Consider the following 23,112-nt stretch of genomic DNA (forward strand, 5'->3'; position numbering starts at 1 on the left):
CCCGTGAGCCATGGCCGCTGAGCCTGCGCGTCCAGAGCCTGTGCTCTGCCACGGGAGAGGCCACAACAGTGAGGGGCCCGCGTACCGAAAAAAAAAAAAAAAAATTCAGATGTAATCTTTAATCTCAGCTCTTCATCAGGCACCATACTTTAAATTCAGTATTTGATTGTAATCTAAGTGCAGCAGATAGTTCAGATGTTGATCTACGAAAAATAACATTTTCCTCGGAAAAGTGATAGTTTTTAGTAATTATTTAAAACTTTAATCTCAATAGCAATGAGTCATCATTCAACTATATGTGTCAATAAATCTCTTTTTCAGCTGAAAATGCATATCTCAAATGCAAGCCCGACTTAGCAGGAATCTTTGGACTGCCTTGCCCTGTCCCTAAAATTGGATCATGAAGGTGCCGGGGAAAAGCCACCTCTGGGTGTGGCTCCCGTTCCTTCACCTGCTGGCCAGCGGCGCGGAGCACGAAGAAGTGGTGAGACACGCCATCGAGTTGCGCCGGGGCCAAGGGGCGGCCGTCACCCAGAGGAGACAGTGGGTCCTGGACGGTTGCAGAAAGCTCTCCGGGCTTCTTCGCCAGAAGGCTGTGGTTCTTAACAAACTGAAAAGTGCAGTCAGAGCAGTGGAAAAAGACGCCAGCCTTTCGGACGAAGAGAAGCTGTTTCAGGTGCACATGTTTGAAATTTTCCAGAAAGAGCTGAATGAAAGTGAAAACTCAGTCTTCCAGGCCATCCACGGACTCCAGAGAGCCCTACAGGGCGACTACAGGGACGTGGTCAACGTGAAGGAGAGCAGCAGGCAGCGCCTGGAGGCCCTGCGGAAGGCAGCCATCAAGGTGGGCCCAGGGCGGGGGCGGGGTGCGCCAGCGGAGGGCGGCTCGGCAGGTGGGAGCCGCCCAGGGCCTCCGGTCTGGCTCAGCAGGTGCAGGAGAGCCGGTCCCTTTGCACAGTCACTTAGCAGAGCCACATTTGAGCACTTCTAGGGGTCTCTCATGCTTTCTCCATGGTGGAAATCCCTGGGTACTGAAAAGAGTTACTCATGTTCCCCCAGTAAACTGATGTAGAAATAGCCCGTTGTAATTGCTGTCCAGGTTTTGAGCTTCTGATAAGAATTACTTTTAGCGTGAAGGCAGACTTTCTTCAAGGCCCACATGCTGAAAACAAAAATATTAAAGGTAGTTTTAAACAAACGTATACATTTGAATTAAGGATTTTGATGAAGGATACTTTTATTTTATTTTTAATTTTTATTATTTTTTAAATAAATTTATTTATTTTTGTCTTTTGGCTGCGTTGGGTCTTTGTTGTTGTGCGCGGGCTTTCTCTAATTGTGGTGCGCGGGCTTCTCGTTGCAGTGGCTTCTCTTGTTGTGGAGCACGGGCTCTAGGGGCGCAGGCTTTAGTAGATGCGGTGCATGGGCTCAGTAGTTGTGGCTTGCCGGCTCTAGAGCACAGCCTCAGTAGCTGTGGCGCACGGGCTTAGATGCTCCGCGGTATGTGGGATCTTCCCAGACCAGGGCTCGAACCCGTGTCTCCTGCATTGGCAGGTGGATTCTTAACCACTGTGCCACCAGGGAAGCCCCTGAAGGATACTTTTAAAATGATGAGAAGAAACTATTATTACGTCAGCTGTGGTAGTTATATAACATTTTAAAGCTATCATTTAAGCCATCTGTTATGTGCCAGGCACTTTAAATATACGAAGTATCATTTCGTCTTCATGGAAAGGCTATGGCAATATTATACAGCTTAAAAAGTAAAGAAGATACAAATTATTAAACTTTGTTTTACCCAAGTGTGCTAGTTTGGGTAGGAATATGGTGATGGAGTCAGTAGCCCCCTGGACTCGGGCATCCTGCCTGTTGTTGGAAACAGACCGCCCCCTCCGAGCGGGATCACCGCCTCGCCAGGTCCTTCGCACGGGTGGGACATTAAACTCCTTGGCGTTAAAGAGGGAGTCGCAGGGGTGTCGGTTTGTGGTAGTTTTACGGTAGAACAGAGAACAAACATGAGTTTGAGTGGCACTGACCCCGCACGCCTGCTCTCTGCTGGTTCTGGCCTCACGGGTCTGAGGCGGTTCAGGCGCTGGGGGCGCTGAGTAGAGGCCGCAAAACGGCCGAGCCTGTGCCTGGGGCCGCCCTCCGCTCGGCGCCCACTCCGCCTCAAACGTGAGCAAGTGGTAGGGATTTCATTTGAGATCCCTCAAGCTTGAGTACGGCTGTGGGCCGTACGTGTGTTAAACTCTGTTCCCAGCACCACGCACCACCTGTGCAAGTAAGTACTGCTGTCAGCGTCTCCTGGAACATCTCCCCTTGGTAACTTGGAATTCGACTGTGTATTCCGCTTAGAAATGTCTAGCTAAATGATCAAGTGCCACAGCTGGGCTCCCACATGCAGTAGGCACAGTGGCTGGAACAGCAGCAGGGTCAGCGGGTGGTTTTCGTGTGAAGAGAGGACCTTGAGCGTCTCTTTACGGTTGTGTGTTACATTCATGTGTGTGTAAGTAGCCTTCCTGCAGGGTTTGCTCTGAGAAGTTTGAGTGCCCTGGTGCACCTGGCCTCCCCTGCCATGTTCGCGGTGTGGGCAGGTCAGCCAGGTTTCCTTCGTAATAAACACCACTCTTCATTTCTTACAAATGAATAGGAAGAGGCAGAATATGTGGAACTTCTGGCAGCAGAAAAACATCAGGTTGAAGCTCTTAAAAGCATGCAGCATCGGAACAAAAGTTTATCCCTCCTGGATGAAATTCTCGAGGATGTGAGGAGGGCGGCCGACCGTCTGGAGAAGGACACGGAGGAGCGCGCGTTCGATGACAACAAGTCGGTGAGTAGCATCCGTGGCAAGGTCCTCTCCGCCTGCCGAGCCACTGAGAGGATGTGCACTTGGAATTGTTTGCGGTGTACGGTAGCGCAGGCTGAAAATGAAGATGAGGCTAAAGCACTTGTGTGCCGTAGCAAGTAACTTGTGTGGCCCTGAAGACGTGCCCGGTTTCCTCTGATTCCCGCCCCGCCCCGTGTTTGGTCAGCCCCCCCATCCCCGACGGCCCCGCCCCCAGCAGCTCATGTGTTTCCCTGGCCTTGGCTCCGGTTTCAGGAAGCTGGCCCTGGACGGCCACGTTTCGGTGCAGATCTGCCCGGGGAGAGGCTCGCTCCTTACAGGAAACCACCTTTGGGTCCCAAGCAGCATGTCAGACTGTGAGTCCTGGGACGGACTCAGGAAAGGGTTAGGTAATGACCGCAAACCAGAGCAAGGCTGGAGAGGGAAGGGGAGTGGGGCCCTCAGTGACCCCGGGGCGGGGGAGGCTCTGGGTGTGTGAGGGCCGTGCGCCTGGGGAAGAGTGTCCTTGCCTCTACCCCGCTCACCGGGTACCCTGCCCTCCACGACTCCGGGCTCTTCCACACTGGCCCTCCCCCGGTCCTCTGGGATGCCAGCCGTGTCCTGTGGTTCAGTTCAGCCTGGCACCGGCCCCATGGGGCTGGCGCAGACCCTGTGGGGACAGGCCCAGCCCAAGGCGGCCCCCACTCCAGATGCCAGCGCGTTTGCTGCGCTGCCCACAGAGCTCAGTCCGTTTGCTAGGTTGGCAGGTCAGCACGAAGGACACAGCTCAGTTGGAGGAGGTACAGGGCAGGGCGTGGGGGACGGCGGCCTCCCCCAGACACCCCCACACGTTCAGCAGCCTGGAAGCTCTCGGGAGCTCGTGCCTGAAGGGTCTTCACGGAGGCTTCGTGATTTAGGCTCCTGACAAACTCGGCCTTCAGCCCCTCTGCCCTCGCAGAGGCCGTGGTGGAGCTGCAAGTTCAGCCCTCGTCACGTGCCCGGCTCCTCTGGTGACCAGCCCCTCCCGTGGGTACCCGGGGGCTCTCCGCCACCCCTCACTCACCCGGGGGCAGGTGAGGTCGCAAGGGGCTTATTATGAAGGACAGCACACTCCTTTCACCTCTGCTGCTCTGGAGCGATTTCAGGAGGTGAGGCCAAAAGACCAAATGTAGGACAAGATGTTTGCGTCGCTCTTGATCGCTCAGGAAGTCCCGCGGGTTCGGGGCTGTGAGCGGGAAAGGGGTCTAAGACCAAATGTGTGTTTCTTGTTGCAGATCACAGTGCCGCGCCCTGAATCAGGTAGAGTAGGTGTTTGGAAGTAGTAGAGATCCTGAGCACTTCCATCCTTAAGTCACTTTTCAACTGGAAGACGTCTTTGAATTTTCTAATTTATTGGTCTTCCGTCACACCTGACAGAATGCTGAAAACCTTCCTGTCGTTCTTCTGTGCGGGACTTACTCTCTAACATTTGACCTTGAACTTAAACACGTCTGATTCGTTGTAGTGACACAACACTGGTCATTGTTACAGGTCAGAGGGGTCAACTTTGAGGCAGTTCTGCGGGTGGAAGAGGACGAGGCCAGCTCCAAGCAGAACCTCACGAACCGGGAGATAGAGGAGGACCTGGGCCTGAGCATGCTCATCGACTCGCAGAATAACCAGTACATCCTCACCAAGCCCAGGGACGCCACCATCCCGCGGGCAGACCCCCACCTCATAAAGGTAGCCCGCGCCTCCGCCTGGCACCCACGTCCGCGGCCTAAAACCTGCCTTCGCTAGAATAGCTCCTTCTCAAGGGGCAGGGAGGGCTTGGCTGTGGTTTCACGTGTGGCCTGTGTCGACGTGGGGCGCGGCTGCCTTCTCCGGCGCCGGCTGGCTGGCGCCCCGGGCGGCCTGAGGTGCACACCTGCACCCTTGGAGGAAGCCGGTCTAGTGGGAGGACATGGAATTCTTGACTCGAGGTTGGCAGGGTTGTGGTTCGGGATCACTGTTTGGACTTGGCCCGTGTGAGTGACAGGTGTGCGAGTGACGGGGTGCAGCCTGCGCAGGGTCCACATCAGTCGCTGGGTCTCCAGCTAAACTCCCTGACGCTGGCATCTGTTCAGGAGAAGAGACCAAGGCAAAGAACTCAGTCTTCAAGGTGCTGCCAGGACAGACAGCCGAGGGGCAGATAGATAAGCGGTCCCCACGGGCTTGTCCCGTGTGAGGGGCTGATCCCTGAACTGCTGTCTTGAATCGAGAGGTAAAAGACAGCACGTGTGTGGCCTTCCTTGGTTTTGACCAGGTGGGGACTGGGAGGGGCTGAGTCTGAGAACGCGACTTCGTGCCCTTTGTGAGGGGCAGGGCCTCCACTGCGCAGTCGCCCCCCTTCCCCTTTGTACGTAGCGTAGCTTCTGGGGCGGCATCTTGAGGCCACGTGAGTACCCCGTTCCCCGCCACCCTCGGGCCAGCAGCCTTGGCACCGTCCACGAGTCTCTTCTGGACCGGTTAATACCGTGAAGGTTAGATCGTCTTCGTGCCATGGGAACACAGTGGGGAAGGGTTCCCGGACTCGAGCCCTGAGGGGAGTCCTCGTGCTCACAGTTCTCAGAGGACTGTTACGGGCTCTACGTGAAACAGACACACAGTTGTAATCGTTAGACGCTGAGGAGCGAGCCTCACCTGCTCCCAGAATCCTCCCTCGGCTCCCTCACTTGCCTTTCTTCCCCCTCAGTGAGGTCAGGGTACCGTCCCACCCTGCCTTCTCCTTTCTCTTGCTGCCTCTTACCTTACGTGTGTTTCTGTCTGTTTATCCTTCTTTTAGGACATCGTCGCCATAGGGATGTTGTCCTTACCGTGCGGCTGGCTCTGCACCGCAATAGGACTGCCGACCATGTTTGGTTACATCATCTGCGGCGTGCTTCTGGGGCCCTCCGGACTCAACAGTATTAAGGTAAGAACAAAACTGAACTGTTCAGTGTCTGTTGAACTTGAATTAATGAAGGTAGCAGTTTCTTATAAATCACATCAAACAAGATGTCTTTTAAAGTTTCCTGAGGTATCTCTAAAGTGTAAGAAAGTCATTTTGTTCATTAATGAGTGAGCAGCTTGACCAGACAAAATGATCCTCTTTGTGTCTTTAAAATTATATTAGTTTTAAAGATTCTATTTGTAGTAATATTATGGACTGGATTATTTGGACACTGAAAGGAACTAAAAATCCTGGATTAAATGTATTTTTAAAACATGCTTGGGACTTCTCTGGTGGTGCAGTGGTTAAGAATCCGCCTATCAAGGCAGGGGACACGGGTTCGAGCCCTGGTCCAGGAAGATCCCACGTGCTGCAAAGCAACTAAGCCCGTGCGCCACAACTACTGAGCCTGCACTCTAGAGCCCACGAGTCACAACTACTGAGCTCACGCCCTGCATCTACTGAAGCCCGTGCGCCTAGAGCCCATGCTCCGCAACAAGAGAAGCCACCGCAATGAGAAGCCCACGCACCGCAACAAAGAGTAGCCCCTGCTCGCCGCAACTAGAGAAAGCCCGCGCGCAGCAATGAAGATCCAATGCAGCGAGAAAATAAGTAAAAATTAAAAAAAACAAAAACCCATGCTTAACACCCTGAGAAGCTGGTAAAGTAGTGAGCAGTGGCCCAGCCTGGCTGTGGGTGTCTGGAGGCCTGGGAGGATGTGGGTTCTGAGGCTGCTCTTGCTGAAGGCTGTTTGCTGAGCAGATTGAGGGGAGCATTGTCCTGTGTTGGTGGTGCTTTTGACAGTGAGGAAAGAGTCCCAAGCCTTGTGGGCTTCAAGCTGGGTCCTTGAAAAGAAAACGCAACGTGGACAAAGGGAAAGAGAATGCCACGTAGAGGTGTCCTGGTCCCACCCCAGAGGAACCTGGAGTGCAGGGTGTGGGAAGGGGCCACGGTGTGCCCCGCCCTGCCTGACGCTCCCCTTTGGGTAGAACGGCAGTCGGTGAAGCGGGGCCTCCACCTGCAGCCTCATCCCCTCCTCGGCTTAGCCCACCTGCACCGGGTCTGGAGGGTCCTGAGGGTTCCCCCCACTGGACAACACACGGGGGTCGAGGCGGCCTTCACACTGACTGATCCTCACAGCAGACTGTTTTGCCAGGTGGGAAGTACCTGGATGCTGCAGGCTGAGAGCCTGGACCTTGGTGAGGAGGATGAGTGTAGCCACCACCCAGCAGGGTGGCCTCTGGGAAGCCTGGTTTTAATTCAACTTTTTTTTTTAACATCTTTATTGGAGTATAATTGCTTTAAAATGGTGTGTTAGTTTCTGCTGTGTAACAAAGTGAATCAGCTATACGTATACATATATGCCCATAGCCCCTCCCTCTTGCGTCTGCCTGCCACCCTCCCTATCCCACCCCTCTAGGTGGTCACAAAGCACCGAGCTGATCTCCCTGTGCTATGCAGCTGCTTCCCACTAGCTATCTATTTTACGTTTGGTAGTGTGTATATGCCCAAGCCTCTCTCACTTCGTCCCAGCTTACCCTTCCCCCTCCCCGTGTCCTCACGTCCATTCTCTACGTCTGCGTCTTTATTCCTCTCCTGCCCCTAGGTTCTTCAGAACCGTTTTTTTTAGATTCCATATATATGTGTTAGCATATGATATTTGTTTTTCTCTTTCTGACTTACTTCACTCTGTATGACAGACTCTAGGTCCATCCATCTCACTACAAATAACACAATTTCATTTCTTTTTATGGCTGAGTAATATTCCATTGTATATATATGCCAGATCTTCTTTATCCATTCATCTGTCGATGGACACTTAGGTTGCTTCCATGTCCTGTCTATTGTAAACAGTGCTGAAAAGAACATTGTGAATTATGGTTTTCTCTCAGCTTTTTGAATAGGTAGTTTTTATGTGATTGAAGCAGTAAAAAAGCTGTAGGTGAAAAATCTTTCCCTGACCTTGTCCCATCCCTCCCTTTCCAGAACATTTGCAAACCCTGGAAAACACAAATGTATCTTCCTTTTCCTTTTTACTTAACAGCAAAGATAGCTCATAAGCAAAGAATTAAGGCTAAATAACTAGGTAATAGATCCAACTGGATACTATGAATATTGTATTTCTTAATAAATTATGTATACCATGGAAAAATAATATAATTACAGTAGATAAAAATACCAAGATCAGGACTTCCCTGGTGGTCCAGTGGTTACGACTCTGCGCTCCCAATGCAGGGGGCCCAGGTTCCATCCCTGGTCGGGGAACTAGATCTGCATGCCACATGGTGTGGCCAAAAACAAAAAACAAAATCAAAAACAAAACCCCAAACAAACGAACAAAAATACCAAGATAAAATTACCAAAATAAAAATCCAAGATCATACTAGCCAGAAGTGGGAGTGGTTAACGGAGAGAGTCTAACTGTATATAACTGTACTTCAGTATTTATCTTTTCCTCGTAGGGAGTAACAGGCTTTCATTTTCTAAGTCAACAAGTATAGGTTTAAGTGTGTTACTTTGAAGTCAGGTTGCAGCCTAATTTTCAAAAGGGAAAAAAATAGTAGCAGTAAGGAGGCATAAAAAGCAGAAGACATAAAAGAATTGAGAGCAAACATGTTGTTTTATAGCAAATATATGTGGAACAAACTTCTCTATGAAGATACATGTTTGCAGATGGTGTCAGGAAAAAAAGTACAACAAACGAGATTGAATAAAAATAGTGACTAAAAGGTTGAGAGTGAAAGGAGGAAATGTGCTGATAGAAAGAGGGCAAATCAGTGGTGTTCACAGCCAGGAGACAGAGGAGGTGCACGGTGGGGCCTGGGGGGCACACCGACACACGAAGGCCTGGACTCCATTTTCACGTGTTCAGGGAACATTGAAAAAAATCAAAAAGTTAGTGGCGGGGCCTCCCTGGTGGCGCAGTGGTTGAGAGTCCGCCTGCCGATGCAGGGGATACGGGTTCGTGCCCCGGTCTGGGAGGATCCCATATGCCGCGGAGCGGCTGGGCCCGTGAGCCGTGGCCGCTGGGCCTGCGCGTCCGGAGCCTGTGCTCCGCAACGGGAGAGGCCACAACAGTGAGAGGCCCGCATACCACAAAAAAAAAAAAAAAAGAAAAAAAAAAAAAAAAAAAAAAAAAGTTAGTGGCCATAATGCAAACCTCAATTGTAAATAATACAAGTAGTACCAAATGTACTGGTATGAGCAACACTGTCTACTATAGTGCAGGAACGTTGACGGTAAATAGCAAATGAAGGGCACTGTACGTCAGGACCTGTGGGGAGTGGCCACATGGGGTCCAGGAGAAAATCCCACACTCAGTCTCACCCAGACCCAAGGGAAGTAAAGCACTCCTGTTAGTTAAGTGTTAAACTGAGGTTTAATGCCTCCCCGTCCCCAAAGGAAGCTAATGGAAGGAAGTAATGGAAGTAACAGTGGCAATTAATGAACTTGAAAGCGGGTGAATTCATGAGCTATTTCCTAGAAAATAAATAAAATTATTCCTCTGGCTAATCAAGAAAAAGGAAAGAAGTCACTACCATCAGGAAGTTCAGAGTATCTCAGATATAGAGGAAATTCAGATCATTGTTTGTTTTTTTAAATACTGGGCTTTTTGGTGGCATCCCACTGAGTATGTTAGGACAAGATGGTTCTGTGAAGTACACGTGATATCTTAAATATGTTAAGTTTTACGGTTTTAAAACTTTCTTGTTTTTCAGTCAGTTGTGCAGGTGGAGACGTTAGGAGAATTTGGCGTGTTCTTTACTCTCTTCCTCGTTGGCTTAGAATTTTCCCCAGAGAAGCTGAGAAAGGTGAGTCCACCAGTGTGCCTGTGTCGTCGCCCCACTGAGATTAACATGCCCTGCAATCACCATCCACATTTGTTGGAGACTTGCCCAGCAGATTAGGTCTGTTTAGGGTAGAATATGGTGTTGTAGTTTGATGCTATTTTTGGAACATAAACTCCAGAAGATAAAATGTTAAAAAAAAAAAGAGTGAAAATTCAGTGAATCAATGGAATTAGCTTTCAGTGGCTAATTCCAAACCAGGTCTGAGAAGTGCTATGTCCAAACTTACTGATGTTTGAGTCCCTCCAAGAGGGTCCAACGCTGGTAGAGGCTGAAATATCATAGGGGTGGAACATTCAGTGTGTTACTCTGGGGAAAAACTCCTCGTTTTCTTAAATAAGTGGTAAATTTTGATTATTGCTATGTCACTGTAAGCTGAAAATATCTGAAAGGTTAATGGTATTTAGGGCCATATGTATGAATAAATGTTAAAGTAGTGGAAGCAACAGTTCCTCCTAAATTTGTTGACTTTTAGAATGATTACTTTGCAAGCCGGAATATTCGAGAATGGAAACGGAGTTAGGTTGGAAGTGAATTCATGAAAGGCTACTTTGTGTTTGAACAGGTCACAGAAGAGGAAAAAGCTGATGAGAAAGCAGATGGGGGTGTGTGGGGAATGACAGGGAGGCTGCTGGTTACAGGAAGGGGCGGCTCCATCCAGGCCCCGTTTTGCCCACCAGCTTAACTAGGACACCAGTGTCGAGTCAGCAGGGGTCTCAGTGACTCTGCGGGTGGTCACTGGGCGCCCTCGCACCAGGTGGATGAGAGTGACAGCTCGTGCCCCTTCTGGGGAGCAGTCCAGCAGTTTGATTCAGGAGCCTTGCCGGGTTCACATCCTTTCATCGGTGGTTCTGCTCCTGGGTTTCTAGGCAAAGGGAAGAGTCAAGCCCAAGTTTTGGTTTTTGTTTTTAAAATTAGCCCCTAAAAGGTCCTCAGCTCCTCATTGTAGCATTTTTATAAAAGATCCAAAGCAACCTGAGTGTCTAAAGTTTAAGCTCTGATGTAGCTGCTGGATGGAGTATTATGTAGCCATTAAAAGTATTATAAGAATGTGCAATAACAAAGAAAAAAATGTTAAATGCTGAACTTCAGAAGAAAAAAGTGAGCATATAGTGTGACTGTGGCGACACAGAAGGAGCCCAGAAGCACAGGAAATAATGTGCCAAACAACTGTGGATGCTGCTTTCCAAGTCCTCTCTGACCACCAGCATGCTTCCTACAGGAAGGGAAGTAAGCTCGGCCTGAGCCTGCGCTGCCATCAGGGAGCAGCTGTGCCCGGCCATGCCCACCCCTTTCCCCAGTTCCTCCTTTTTTTCTTTCTTTTTGTTTTTAAATAAATTTATTTATTTATTTTTATTTTTGGCTGCGTTGGGTCTTCGTTGCTGTGCGCGCACTTTCTCTAGTTGCGGTGAGCAGGGGCTACTCTGTTGCGGTGCGCGGGCTTCTCATTGCAGTGGCTTCTTCTGTTGCAGAGCACTTGCTCTAGGTGCGTGGGCTCAGTAGTTGTGGCGTGCGGGCTCAGTTGTGGCACGTGGGCTCAGTAGTTGTGGCTTGTGGGCTCAGTAGTTGTGGCACGCGGGCTCAGTTGTGGCACGTGGGCTCAGTAGTTGTGGCGCGTGGGCTCAGTTGTGGCACGTGGGCTCAGTAGTTGTGGCTTGTGGGCTCTAGAGCGCAGGCTCAGTAGTTGTGGCACGCGGGCTCAGTAGTTGTGGCATGCGGGCTCAGTAGTTGTGGCACATGGGCTCAGTAGTTGTGGCACGCGGGCTCAGTAGTTGTGGCATGTGGGCTCAGTAGTTGTGGCACACGGGCTCAGTAGTTGTGGCACACGGGCTCAGTTGTGGCACGTGGGCTCAGTAGTTGTGGCTTGTGGGCTCAGTAGTTGTGGCACACGGGCTCAGGTGTGGCACGTGGGCTCAGTAGTGGCTTGTGGGCTCTAGAGTGCAGGCTCAGTAGTTGTGGCACGCGGGCTCAGTAGTTGTGGCATGTGGGCTCAGTAGTTGTGGCACACGGGCTCAGGTGTGGCACGTGGGCTCAGTAGTGGCTTGTGGGCTCTAGAGTGCAGGCTCAGTAGTTGTGGCGCGCGGGCTCAGTAGTTGTGGCACGCGGGCTCAGTAGTTGTGGCACGCGGGCTCAGTAGTTGTGGCATGTGGGCTCAGTAGTTGTGGCACACGGGCTCAGTTGTGGCACGTGGGCTCAGTAGTTGTGGCTTGTGGGCTCTAGAGTGCAGGCTCAGTAGTTGTGGCACGTGGGCTCAGTAGTTGTGGCATGTGGGCTCAGTAGTTGTGGCACACGGGCTCAGTAGTTGTGGCGCGCGGGCTCAGTAGTTGTGGCACGCGGGCTCAGTAGTTGTGGCTTGCGGGCTCTAGAGCGCAGGCTCAGTAGTTGTGGCGCATGGGCTTAGTTGCTCCGTGGCGTGTGGGATCTTCCTGGACCAGTGCTCGAACCTGTGTCCCCTGCACTGGCAGGCGGATTCCTAACCACTGCGCCATCAGGGAAGTCCCTCCCCCTTTTTTTCTATTAAAGCTCCATTTGTCCATCCACTGACGCCTCACTTCCTGTCAGTCTTCCTCCTCATACAGCGTCCTGAGTCAGTTCTGGTATCTTTTTCATCCTTCTGGCACAATCACCTCCATGTGTTAATTTCTGAATCCAAAGTCTAAAGAAAATTGCCCACTTCTCTGGGTCCTAAGGGAAGTGGCCAAATTCTTCCTGTTAATTCCGTTGAGATGTGTGTTGTGGCTGGGCCAGAGGGGCCTGGCGAGGACCTGTGGGGTCTCCTGGGAGTGGGAGGGTCTTCCCAGGCAGCCCTGTGAATGCGCAGCCTGGACCCCTCGGTGTTCATGTGCGTTCAGACGTTCACAGCCAGCAGCGGTGTTACCTCGCGGTGAGGGGTGAGGAGGGGCAGGGTCTGGTCCCCCCGCGTCCCTGGCGCAGCCCTCTCAGCTGGCGCGTCCTCGTCTGGGCTCTGAGGGGTTGGGAGGATTCAGGTGTCCTCTGGGTCCAGAGTCTCATAACTATCTTCCCCAGCACTGTGGCGTTCGGGGTTAAATAAGAAAGTAACGTCATTCACCGGGATGTTTGCATGCCCTCGTCAGTGTGCTATGTTTCTGTGAGGCTTTGGGGATCTTGCGCCGGGGGTGCAGCCTGAAGCAGGGCTCGTGGGAGCAGGTGTGTGTGTCAGTCAGGGCAGGGGCTTGGGCGGGGACCGGCCCCTACGGGGTGCCTTTGGGTCTGGGGCGAGCTGGGGTCTCTAATGTCCCCTAGCTCCGATGTCCCTGGCGCCACCGAGCCTGGCTGCTCCCCGCCTGGCGGCCCTGACCCTTGACCTACACCAGGAGCGCATCGCGCCCCTTCGTAGGCAGGCCCGTGGGCTCGGCGTGCAGAAAGTTTATATCCATTGGTAACTACACGAGAAGTCCACGTTTATTTTTCTTTTATTTCTCAGCGATAAATGACTGACAGCTTTAGCGCAGCCTGAGGTACCGGTGGCTCTCCAGCCTGTGGGCTACCCGTGTGACCCTGTCACGGTGGGAAGTTACTTGGTAGGGTTTTGAAGTATCAGCAGTTGCTGGCAGGCCCCTCTCAGTCTTCTGTGAAATCTCCTAGAGGCCTGATTAGAGACAGTTCAGAGCCGCCCGAGTCTGCGAGATCCTTCCCGGGCCTTGTCGCTGAGGATGCTCGCGCCCTCGACTGTCTGTCGTTTATTCGTGAATCACCTGGGCCGCTCAGGTGTGTCCTGTTTCCGCTGGAAGAGGGGACGGGGGGTCCCCAGCTCCAGCTGCGTTCTGAGGATGGCCATGCACGACGCAGAGAGGGTGGAGGGCGTGCTTCGTCCCTAACCACGTCCAGCGCTCGGTGACCGCGTGTGACCGCCCCCGCTTTTCATGGTGTTGCGCTGGTGTGTTTGCTGCGGGGCCAGCCGGTTCCTGGGCGGGTGTGCACGTGCTCTGCGGGGCCGTGGGCACTGAGGTGTGTGCACGCCCCTGTGCTCTCTCCCAGGTGTGGAAGATCTCCCTGCAGGGGCCCTGCTACATGACTCTGCTCATGGTGGCCTTCGGCTTGGTCTGGGGCCACCTTCTACAGATCAGACCCACCCAGAGTGTCTTTATCTCCACCTGCCTGTCCTTGTCGAGCACACCCCTGGTGTCCAAGTTCCTTGTGGGCAGCACCCGCAGTGACAAGGAAGGTAGGTGGCCGCGTGTTCTGAGCGTGTGTTGAGGTTAACCGACTTGAGTCCACGCGCTCTTAGTGACTTCTCCCCAAGCAGGCGACATCGACTACGGCGCGGTGCTGCTGGGGATGCTGGTGACGCAGGACGTGCAGCTGGGACTGTTCATCGCTGTCCTGCCCACGCTCATCCAGGCGGGAGCCGGCGCACACGCCAGGTAGGGTTGCTGCCGTACTTCAGTTCACGGTCTGTTTTTCTGGCTTCAGGTCATTTGTTTATTGAAATACTGACCTTCCTTTCCTTCTCAAGTACAAGGTTTCTTCTGCTCTGTTTCCTTTCTGTTAGAGGGCTCTGGTCATTCTTTCATGGTTAGTCTGCTGCCGACAGCAGGTTCTCTCGGTTTCCTTATCTGAGAGTCTTATCTCCCTTCCCGCTGGAGGACGTGGCCACCGGGCATCAGTCCGCAGCGGACGTTTCTTTCTTCCAGTGCCTGGCAATGCTGTGCTGCTTCTCCCTGGCCTCCGATGGCTTCAGTGAGAAACCGGCTGTCATTCAGATCTGTGTTTCTCCACAAGTAACGCATGGCTCCTCTCTGGCTGCTTTCAAGACTTTGCCTTTAGTTTTCAGAAATTTAATGACGCTGTGTCTTGGTGTCTTAGTTCGGGCTCTACAGCAGACACCACAGATGCGGCAGCTTACACAGCAGACGTTTAGTCCCGGGGGCTGGGCGCCGGAGATTAGGGTGCTGGTGCCCTCTCAGGCAGCTGTCTTCTCCTGTGTCTCCACGGTAGGGGAGGTGGAGAGGCTGCAAAGCCCTCCGGTCTCTCTTATAAAGGCCATTGGTTCCAGCACCGGCCCCACCTCCAGATGACTCTGGGGGCACACACACCTCCGGCCCATGATACCTTTGGGCTTGTTCTGCATGGCGTTCGTTCATCTTCTTGAAGCTGCAGCTCTGTGTCTCTTGTCTCTTCCTAGTTTAGGAGTTTCGGCCATTGTTTCCTCAGGTGTTTTCTTTTCAGTCCCGCTTGCCCCCTCCTCCTGGGACCCCAGTGATGCAAACGTGGCTCTGCTGTTGTCCCACGGGTCTCTGAGACGCTTCTTTTTTGGTCTGTTTTCTGCCTGTTGTTCAGACTGGGTAAATTCTGTCCGTTTGTCCTCACGTCCACTGGTCCCATCCTCTGTCATTTCTCTACTATTCAGCCCATCCAGCAAGATTTTTGCTCAGGTTATTATGTTGTTTAGTAGCATAATTTCCATTTGATTCTTCTTTTTATAACTTCTGTTTCTTGCTGAGATTTTCTATTTTTTCACTTGTTTCAAGAGAATGTTTTAAGTGCTATTGAATTATTTTTACGATGGCTGCTTTAAAATCTTTGTCAGATAATCCTAATGATGACGGGTCTTGATGTTGGAGTCTTATTCAAGTTGTGGTTTTCCTGATTCTTGGTGTGCTGAGTGATTTCCAGTCGTATCCTGGACATTTTATATCTGATAATATGAGTCTCTGGATCCTTTAATTATTTTTTAAAGCCAGCAGCCCCATGTTGAGGCGTGGTTGGGGGGGTGTGTTCCTCTTCCTGCTGAACCCCGTCTGGGGGGCGTGGACAGCCTGCCTCACTGCTGACCGGCGGGGTGGAAGCGTTTTGTATTTTTAGTATTTGCCTTTTGCCAGATACGGTATTAAGTTTCAGCAATCCAAAGTGATCAAGATCTCTTCTCTGCTCTCAGGAAGCTCAGCCTGGCGGGGAAAGTAGAAGGAGGGAATGGTTTTTAACTGAGATTCCCAGAGGTGAAGGCTCCGGCCCTGGTGTGTGGCCACCCTGGAGCCCCAGCTCTCCATTTGCCAGCCCTGCAGGCTGTGTTCTCACCTGTAGGATGGGAACAAGGTGGAACCTGGACAGTGTGCTGGCTGTCGACAGGAGAGATCGTAAGGCACCTAACACGCCCCTCGTATATGCAGCTGTTAAAGGCCGTTTGTCAGGAAGGCCCTTTGTCTGTCATTTTTCTTTGATCCAAAGGTCTTTAACTGTCAGAAAAGCAATGCTTTGTCGCATTAGTCCTTCTGGCTACAGATTTTCAGGGTAAGTAACTGAACAAACATTTAGACAGAAAAAGGATTTGTAACTTTAGCCGAAAGTCGTTTGAGTTCTGTTTGGGACATGCGGTCAGTCCTTCCCGGGAGAGGCGGGAACCCCCTCTCCCAGGCAGAATCCGAACCGCGGCCAAGAGTGTCCGGGCCCCCTGGGAACGACGGGTATCACCTGGGAACCAGGCCCCCTGCCAGGTAGACAGGTACGGCTCAGGCAGAAGACTTGGAAAGCTTTTCTTTTTATCTTCCTAATTTAAAAATTCATCCAGTACTGGTACTGGTCCTGTTGACTTCATTCCCATTTTGTCATGAGAAGCCATGTTTACCGAGAATTTTAATGACGTGGAAAAGTGCCCTACATTGTGTTAGGTTGTAAAACAGAGTCAAGACCACATATAGTGTTTCTCAGAAGGAGAAACATGGAGCTGCCACGTGACTCAGCCCTTCTGCTCCAGGGTGTGTACCCCACAGGAATGGGAACACCTGTCACAGGTGTCACCTTTGTGGGGGCGAAGGCAGCACAGCCACGTGAATGCCCCTCGTGCCATGAGTTACACACTAATGGAGAAGGTGGTAAATTTTACGTTACAAATATTTTACCACAGTAAAAAAAATCTTGTGCGTGAATGTTCATGGCAGCATTAGTCATAACAGCTAAGATGTGGAAACAACTCAAATATCCATTAGCTAATGGACAGATAAATAAAACATACAGTGAAATGTTATTCAGCCATAAAAAGGAATGACGCGCTGACACACACTACAGCGCGGATGAGCCCTGAGGACAGACGCCAAAGGCCACACCGTGGTTCCCACAAGCGATTCTGTTTATATGAAATGTCCAGAACAGGCAGAAGACAGCAGGTTGGTGGTGCCGGGGGCTGGGCTTGGGGAGTGAGTGTAAGGGGCACAGGGTTTCTCTCAAGGATGAAATACGTTCTGAGACTGTCATGGTGGCACAACTTTGTGACTAGAAGCTGTTAAATTATATACTTTAAACGGGTGAATTGTGTGAAATGAGACGTATTAATAAAGCTGTTAAAAATTACACACAATGTTATTTTAACTACATAAAGGAGAAGATGGAGGCTAGAAATGTGTATTACAGAGTGTTCAGGATTTTTCTAGTAGTAGAGGAGTAGATTACGGTAATTTTACTGTTTATTTACTTTTCTGTATAATTTGGGAGAAACCTCTTTTCCAATTTTGATAACCAGGGAAAATTTATAGTAAAAAATATTAAATAAAATCAATAATAATGTTAATATAGGCTTTCTTTGCCTCTTAATTCAGCTTTATTCAGAATTCACCTCGATCTTTCCTAAAGGAAAGGATTATCTTCTTCCCTCCAAATATTTCACAGGTAAAGAACAGAACACAGGGACTATGATAAAAAAAATAAAGTAATTCAAATTACTAGAATTAAAATCTTGCAAAACCATGAAAGTTCTAGAAGAAAGTATGGATGAATGTATTACTGAATATTGAAGATGTTCAAGCAGAACACAAATTCCAGAAGCCATAAAGGACAAGAAATGTGATCAGTGTCACTAAAGTTTCATACTTTGAATGTTTAAATACACGCACATGTCCATGTACACACAAACACACATCCACTCGCGCACATCCATGGATACACACAGACCTGCACACATACATATACACACATACATGTGTGCACACACGTATACGTGCACATACATGTACAGGAACACATTAGGTAAGCAGGCCAAAGACAAATCGGAAAGAGATGTGTGTACACGTTCTGTCTTATTGTTTAAAATCAAAGTATAGTTGATTTTAAGACAGAGGGTTAAGTTTCTCATTTCATGAAGATCTACAAATCAATGAGAAAAGTGAGACTAACGCAGTTTACAGATAGGTGAGCGCTGGGAGCAGCTAACTCAGCAACAAGCTGGTGGGAGAACACCCCGCCCCCTGCCCCCCACGGAAGGAAGTCCGGGACACCTCTCCCTGTTGGGCGGGGCCGTCTGTCAAGGGTGGACGTGGACGGTGCACGAGCTCCCCCACAGGCCGCCCCCAGTGTGGCTGAGCCTGGACGACCCATTCCCAGGTCCAGCTCAGGAGACGTGGCCCCGGCCCTCGGGTCACGGGCATCAGACAGCATCCCCACGTGTTGCTTTGGCCTCTGCAGCCAACTGAATGGGATGAGTCAGGGGTCACTGGGGTACAGGGAGAAGAGGGCAGCTGGGGAAGGGGTGCCTGGTGCCGGCCCTGAGGCCCGGGTCCAGGTCGCGGGCAGTGGGTGAGGAGTTCGGCGTCAGCTCCTGGGCTCTGGGGGCCTGGCTGGGACTTCGAGCAGGTTTCTCTTCCTGCCGAGGCCACAGACCCCGGCTTCTCCCCTGGGCTGTCATCCTGAGCCTTAGCCGAAGGGATATTCACAGAGACTGCTCTGATGCCCCAAGGCATCACAGACACCCTGGGACGTGTCTGGGCTGCTGGTCTAGGTCTGGCTGCAGGGGCGAATCCTCTCTTAGCCACCTGATTTATATTCTTCCATCAGGAGCTTTTAAACCAGAATTTTGGACTGAAGGGTCTCCTAAATGTGATGGGGAACCAGGGTTAAAAAATATGTATGTTACCATAAACACGACAGATACACAATAGTGCCTGTCTTGTGAAAGTCATTAGGTGGAGATCATAACAATGTATTGAGATCTGAATAGCATATTCTAAAAAGGGCTTCGTGCAGAACCCTTTTCTCCATGACTAAATAACAGAAAATTCAGAGTTATGGCTTGGGGTAAGGGAAGGCTTTTCTGAAAGTCGCTGGCATCCCCCAGCCATGCTTTGGTGGGGAGCCTGCCGTGTCGTGTTACAGAGCGACTGTTTCCTTACGAAGAATTTCAAATGGGGGTTAATTCCTAGTGAGGACTTTTGTCATCTGTCATCGATGGAGACACATAAGCTGTCAGTCACGAGTCACTGCATCCTATAAAATGTACTTACTCCAAAGTATTAATTGCAACACAATTCAGCTTCTATATGCGATTCAGGTAACTTAATTTCTGAGGTTAATGTTTGATGGATTTTATTCTAACATTTAGAAATGGAAATGTCTGCGATTTGGGTCATTTATTTTGTAATGTTAAAAAGGAATGGAAGGTCATGTCGTTAGACTTCAGCGTATTCTGAGGAGAATCAGGCGTCTCCGTCTCTTTCCCAGCGTCGCCATGGAGATCCTGCGGGTCCTGGGCCTGGTCGGGCAGGTCCTCTTCTCGCTTGCTGCGGTTCTCCTCTTCTGTCTTGTCGTGAGGACCTACCTCGTGGGGCCGTACTGCCGGAAGCTGCACGCGGAGAGCAAGGGAAACAAGGAGATCCTCATCCTGGGAATCTCCGCTTTCACCTTCCTCATGCTGACGGTAAGGCCCCAAATGCCCGCCACGTACTTTGTCTGACTTAGCCTCTGTTCACCGAGAGCTTGTGATGGGTCCTTTTTCTTTCATTTTACTGACAGTTGGCATACGTGAGACACTTGTTGGTGTTTTTATCCGTGCAGTCGTGCTGCCTGGCACTTCTGCCCGCGCTCTAGGCTCTCTGCTGGGATGGTGTTTGTGAGTGTGAAACCGTGCGAGCCTGTCTTAGACGCTTTGCATCCGAAGCAAGAATCACAGTTTAAAACGACTTTTCGTTCTGTTTGTTGAGAACAAGCTAGTCAGCAGCGTAACTTCTTTCGCTGTAATGTGAAAGCTCACCACAGAGGCTTGTTTTAGAGGCAGCTGTCCCAGTTAAGGGACAGGCTTCTCATGGGAGAGCAGGGGAGGGGCCGGAGACCCCGTAAACAGTCCCAGCTCTGGGGGCATCACCTGCACGGAAGAGCTGCGCCCCTCAACGTGCGCTGGAGAAGTGAAGACCCGTGTTCTCGCGGAAACTGACGCGTGAGCGTGACAACAGATGTGCTCCCATCGGCCCAGACCGCCCGGATGGCCTTCCTCAGGCGCGTAGTTCAGCCAGCCACGGCCCTCCACGCCAGGGCGGCCACCCAGCTTTGAACTGCGGGTCCGTGAGTCGCCGGAGAGCTGTGCTGACTCGAAAAGCCAGTCCCCAAGGTCAGGAGCTGTGCCACTCCACTTCCGTGCAGTTCGTGAAGACAGATCAGAGATGGGGGAAGGCCGCTGGCCGGGTGCTGAGGAGGGAGGGGGGTGGGGAGGATCTGGAGGTCACGGGAGGCCCACGTGGCTCCACGGTGTCACATCCACGGGACTCGTGCTGTGACTTGGGAAGATGCTGCCGTGGGGGAGCCCGGGGGAAGGTACCGGGGTCTCTGGATGACTTCGTAGAACTGCACGTGAGCCTACAGTTAGGTCAAGAGAAAAGTTTAATCCTATAAAGGAAACTGAGGAAAATAACTTCCTTACACAGTTGCGTTGCCTGCTAGTATCTCGTCATCTTGGGAGAAGACTAAGGTTTGCTTTTGCTCAAAGCCGTTCCGTATGTGACCGACCTCAGTTTTGTGCGTTGCTCCACCCCATCCGGAGTGTCCTCTCTGGAATGACACCCAGCAGAGCGCTCCGACCCGGCGCTCCGTGCTGCCACCCAGCGGCCCTTGAGCCGAAGCAGCCTCGTTCTGCGGCCGTGTCTCCTGAGCACCTGCTGCGGGTGCCGGGCGCTGGGGAAGGCGTCTAGCGCCCAGGCCTCCGCTCACTCGCCCCGTCTGTGCTTAGACATTCCGGGCCGTGGGAGTGAGGCTGCACGTGCGGGTCTAGGCCCGGGCTGTGTGGGCCTACGTGACCGCAGCTGGTTTCCCCAGGTGGCCATGCCCTTCTCCCCGACCAGCACGTTTCAGAGGCTGATCCCAAGCTGTAGCCCGTGTCAGTGCTTCATTCCTTTCCACGGCTGAATAATATTCCTTGTCAGATACAGGTTTGCTAATATCTTCCAGTTTGTGACTTGTCTTTCACTCTCTTGACAACGTTTCTTTGAACGGAAGTTCCTAATTTTAGCGTAGTGCCGTGATCATTCTTTAAGGGTGGCACTTCAGGATCCTGCGTGACACACGTTTTCCGGCCCCATGTCACGGGGATGCTCTGTGTTGTCCTCTGGAAACGTACTGCTTTCTTTTCTCACTGAGACCTGCCATCCGTGGGAGGCGAGCTAGCGCGGGCTGGGTGGCCGTGGCCAGGACCTGTTCTCCACGAGCGTCTCCTCAGCCCCGTGAAGTCAAAGGTCACAGCACAGAAGCCGAGTGGCCGAGCATGGGTGGCCCAGACGCCCTGCTGTCCCCAGGCGGGCGGGCGGCCAGCCGGCCTCCTCTCCGCAGGCTGTCTGGTCGTGGTCTCCTGGGTCATGGGGGTGGGTTCGGCTGGTCGGCTTCCACGCACAGGGAGTCCTGTGACTGTTCCCATAACGCTAGGCGCCCTTGGTTCCCCGCATCCGTGTCCACGCTGCCCGGCATGTGTCGTGTGTGTGTGGCGGCAGCGAGCGCTGTGTTGGATCCGCTCCCAGGCGTCTTATGGGCTCCGACACGGTCGTCAGCGGGGCTTCCTGGAACGTCGTCCGTCTGTCTGTGCTGCTCTCATCACTGGATTTACCTCCTCAAGTTAAACGCCATGTCCACTTCCTTCCTCTAGGCGCCGGCGGGGTTGGGGGGGAATAGTTTTGTGCGCCACGTTTTTAATGCCAGCGGAGTCGGGCGGTTTATTGATTCAGGGTAAAGAAAGTGTGTCACAAATGCTTAGATCTTGGAAAATAGTCTCACTCAAAACGTCCACAGCAGTCTACACGACCGATGGTTGCAACTGTTGTATGACCGTTTCCTCTCGCTCGTGGTCAGTGAGCTGACGTCCACTGCCGTGCCTTCTGCGGGGTTCTCCTAGGACACCGCAGGGGCCTGGGCAGGGGCAGGGAAGCTGGCTTGTCGCGGTTTTATGGGGACGTCCTGCTGCGTCCGAGAGGCCCTCTCGTGTGTCCTCAGCAGAGACGCTGGCGGGTGCACCCGGCGTGACCTGTGTCCTCCTCCCCTCAGGTCACCGAGCTCCTGGACGTGTCCATGGAGCTGGGCTGCTTCCTGGCCGGGGCCCTGGTGTCCTCCCAGGGCCACGTGGTCGCTGAGGAGGTCATGTCCTATGTGGAGCCCGTCCGCGACTTCCTGGCCATCGTGTTCTTCGCGTCCATAGGTGACCCTCCTCCTCCAGGGGTGACACTCCCACTGGGTCTCATCTGCTCACACGTGTTTCTACTTAGCTTGTGCGGCGAAAACAGTTACCATGGTGACTAGGGTCTGAGGGACTCTCCCTTAGAAGGAGGGAAGGTTTGAGCTGAGGGATGGGGGCTCCTGACTGGTGGTCCTGAGGGTCCACCACTCAGCAGGGTGGCAGGCCCACTTCAGCACGTCCACGTCAAGTGCAGGAAGAAATTCTAATTTTAATACAAAAAATCAAACTGGTGTGTCGAGGCTTCTGCCCTGGGAATGTCCCCGTGGAGGGGAGCAGTCCCGCTCGTGGTCACAGCACGGCCACCTGGCCTCTCGCTCACACCCTGCACTGCTCAGTGGGTCCAGGAGCCCCAGAGACTCTGGGTGCCTCGAGGGGCAGGTTCTGAAGCCCGTGGAAACAGGGCGGGAAGCACTGAGTCGCCCGGCCCTCTGCTCGGGGTCTCGGGGTGGAGTGGGTGGGAGACACCGGGCCCCTTCCTGTCCTGGTGGAGGAGCCTGTGGATGTAGGGGTGGCAGGGAGGCTGGCCGCCCGGCCCGGACAATCGCCCGTCCCCGTCCCACAGGCCTTCACGTGTTCCCCACCTTCGTGCTGCACGAGCTTGCCATCCTGCTGGCCCTCACGCTCTTGGTGGTGGTCATGAAGGTAGGGCCCCTGCTTGCGAAGTCCACCCTGCCTTTGGTTTCACCTGTCACACCATGCGCCTCGCTTCCTGCCTGTGTGTACCCCCCGCCCAGCGCAGCCCGGGCAGCTGGGGCTTCGCGGGTCGGGATGGCCCTTTGTCTCAGAGTTTGTGTTGAAAATGGGGGTTTCAGAAGCTGGGGCTGGAGAAACCGCTCTCCGGATCCTCCAGTGACACCCCTGCTCTGTAATTTGACTTCTAAGTGAGTCTAAAGAACCGCAAACCCGGCTCTGGTGACGCAAACGTACATTTTAACGGCCACTGAGAACTAGTTTGCCACTTTCCACTTGTCTAATCTCTGTGACTACAAATTGTTGAGGTGCCCATGTCAGCGTGGGATTCTGGGAGTGGACGTGGCCTGGGTGGTGGCCGCTG

The 23,112-nt window shown here is 52.3% G+C and overlaps 1 protein-coding gene across 4 annotated transcripts in view; it reads left to right on the forward strand.

Annotated features, from left to right (window-relative positions):
- Window positions 1-23,112, forward strand: part of TMCO3 (transmembrane and coiled-coil domains 3) — a 32,329-nt gene that overhangs the window by 8,345 nt on the left and 872 nt on the right. For 3 of the 4 annotated variants that reach the window (XM_081214405.1, XM_081214406.1, XM_081214407.1), the window contains 10 exons: window positions 322-844; window positions 2,651-2,830; window positions 4,355-4,546; window positions 5,628-5,756; window positions 9,494-9,586; window positions 13,622-13,808; window positions 13,887-14,007; window positions 19,070-19,265; window positions 21,869-22,019; window positions 22,621-22,700. In XM_081214405.1, coding sequence (XP_081070531.1) covers window positions 401-844; window positions 2,651-2,830; window positions 4,355-4,546; window positions 5,628-5,756; window positions 9,494-9,586; window positions 13,622-13,808; window positions 13,887-14,007; window positions 19,070-19,265; window positions 21,869-22,019; window positions 22,621-22,700 — 1,773 coding nt within the window. In that variant the 5' untranslated portion in view covers window positions 322-400. The remainder of the gene's footprint in view (window positions 1-321; window positions 845-2,650; window positions 2,831-4,354; window positions 4,547-5,627; window positions 5,757-9,493; window positions 9,587-13,621; window positions 13,809-13,886; window positions 14,008-19,069; window positions 19,266-21,868; window positions 22,020-22,620; window positions 22,701-23,112) is intronic. The other variant, XM_081214408.1, reaches the window with a different exon arrangement.

Source organism: Mesoplodon bidens, assembly GCF_964165515.1.
Source record: "Mesoplodon bidens genome assembly, chromosome: 17".
In the NCBI taxonomy this organism is placed as follows: domain Eukaryota; kingdom Metazoa; phylum Chordata; class Mammalia; order Artiodactyla; family Ziphiidae; genus Mesoplodon; species Mesoplodon bidens.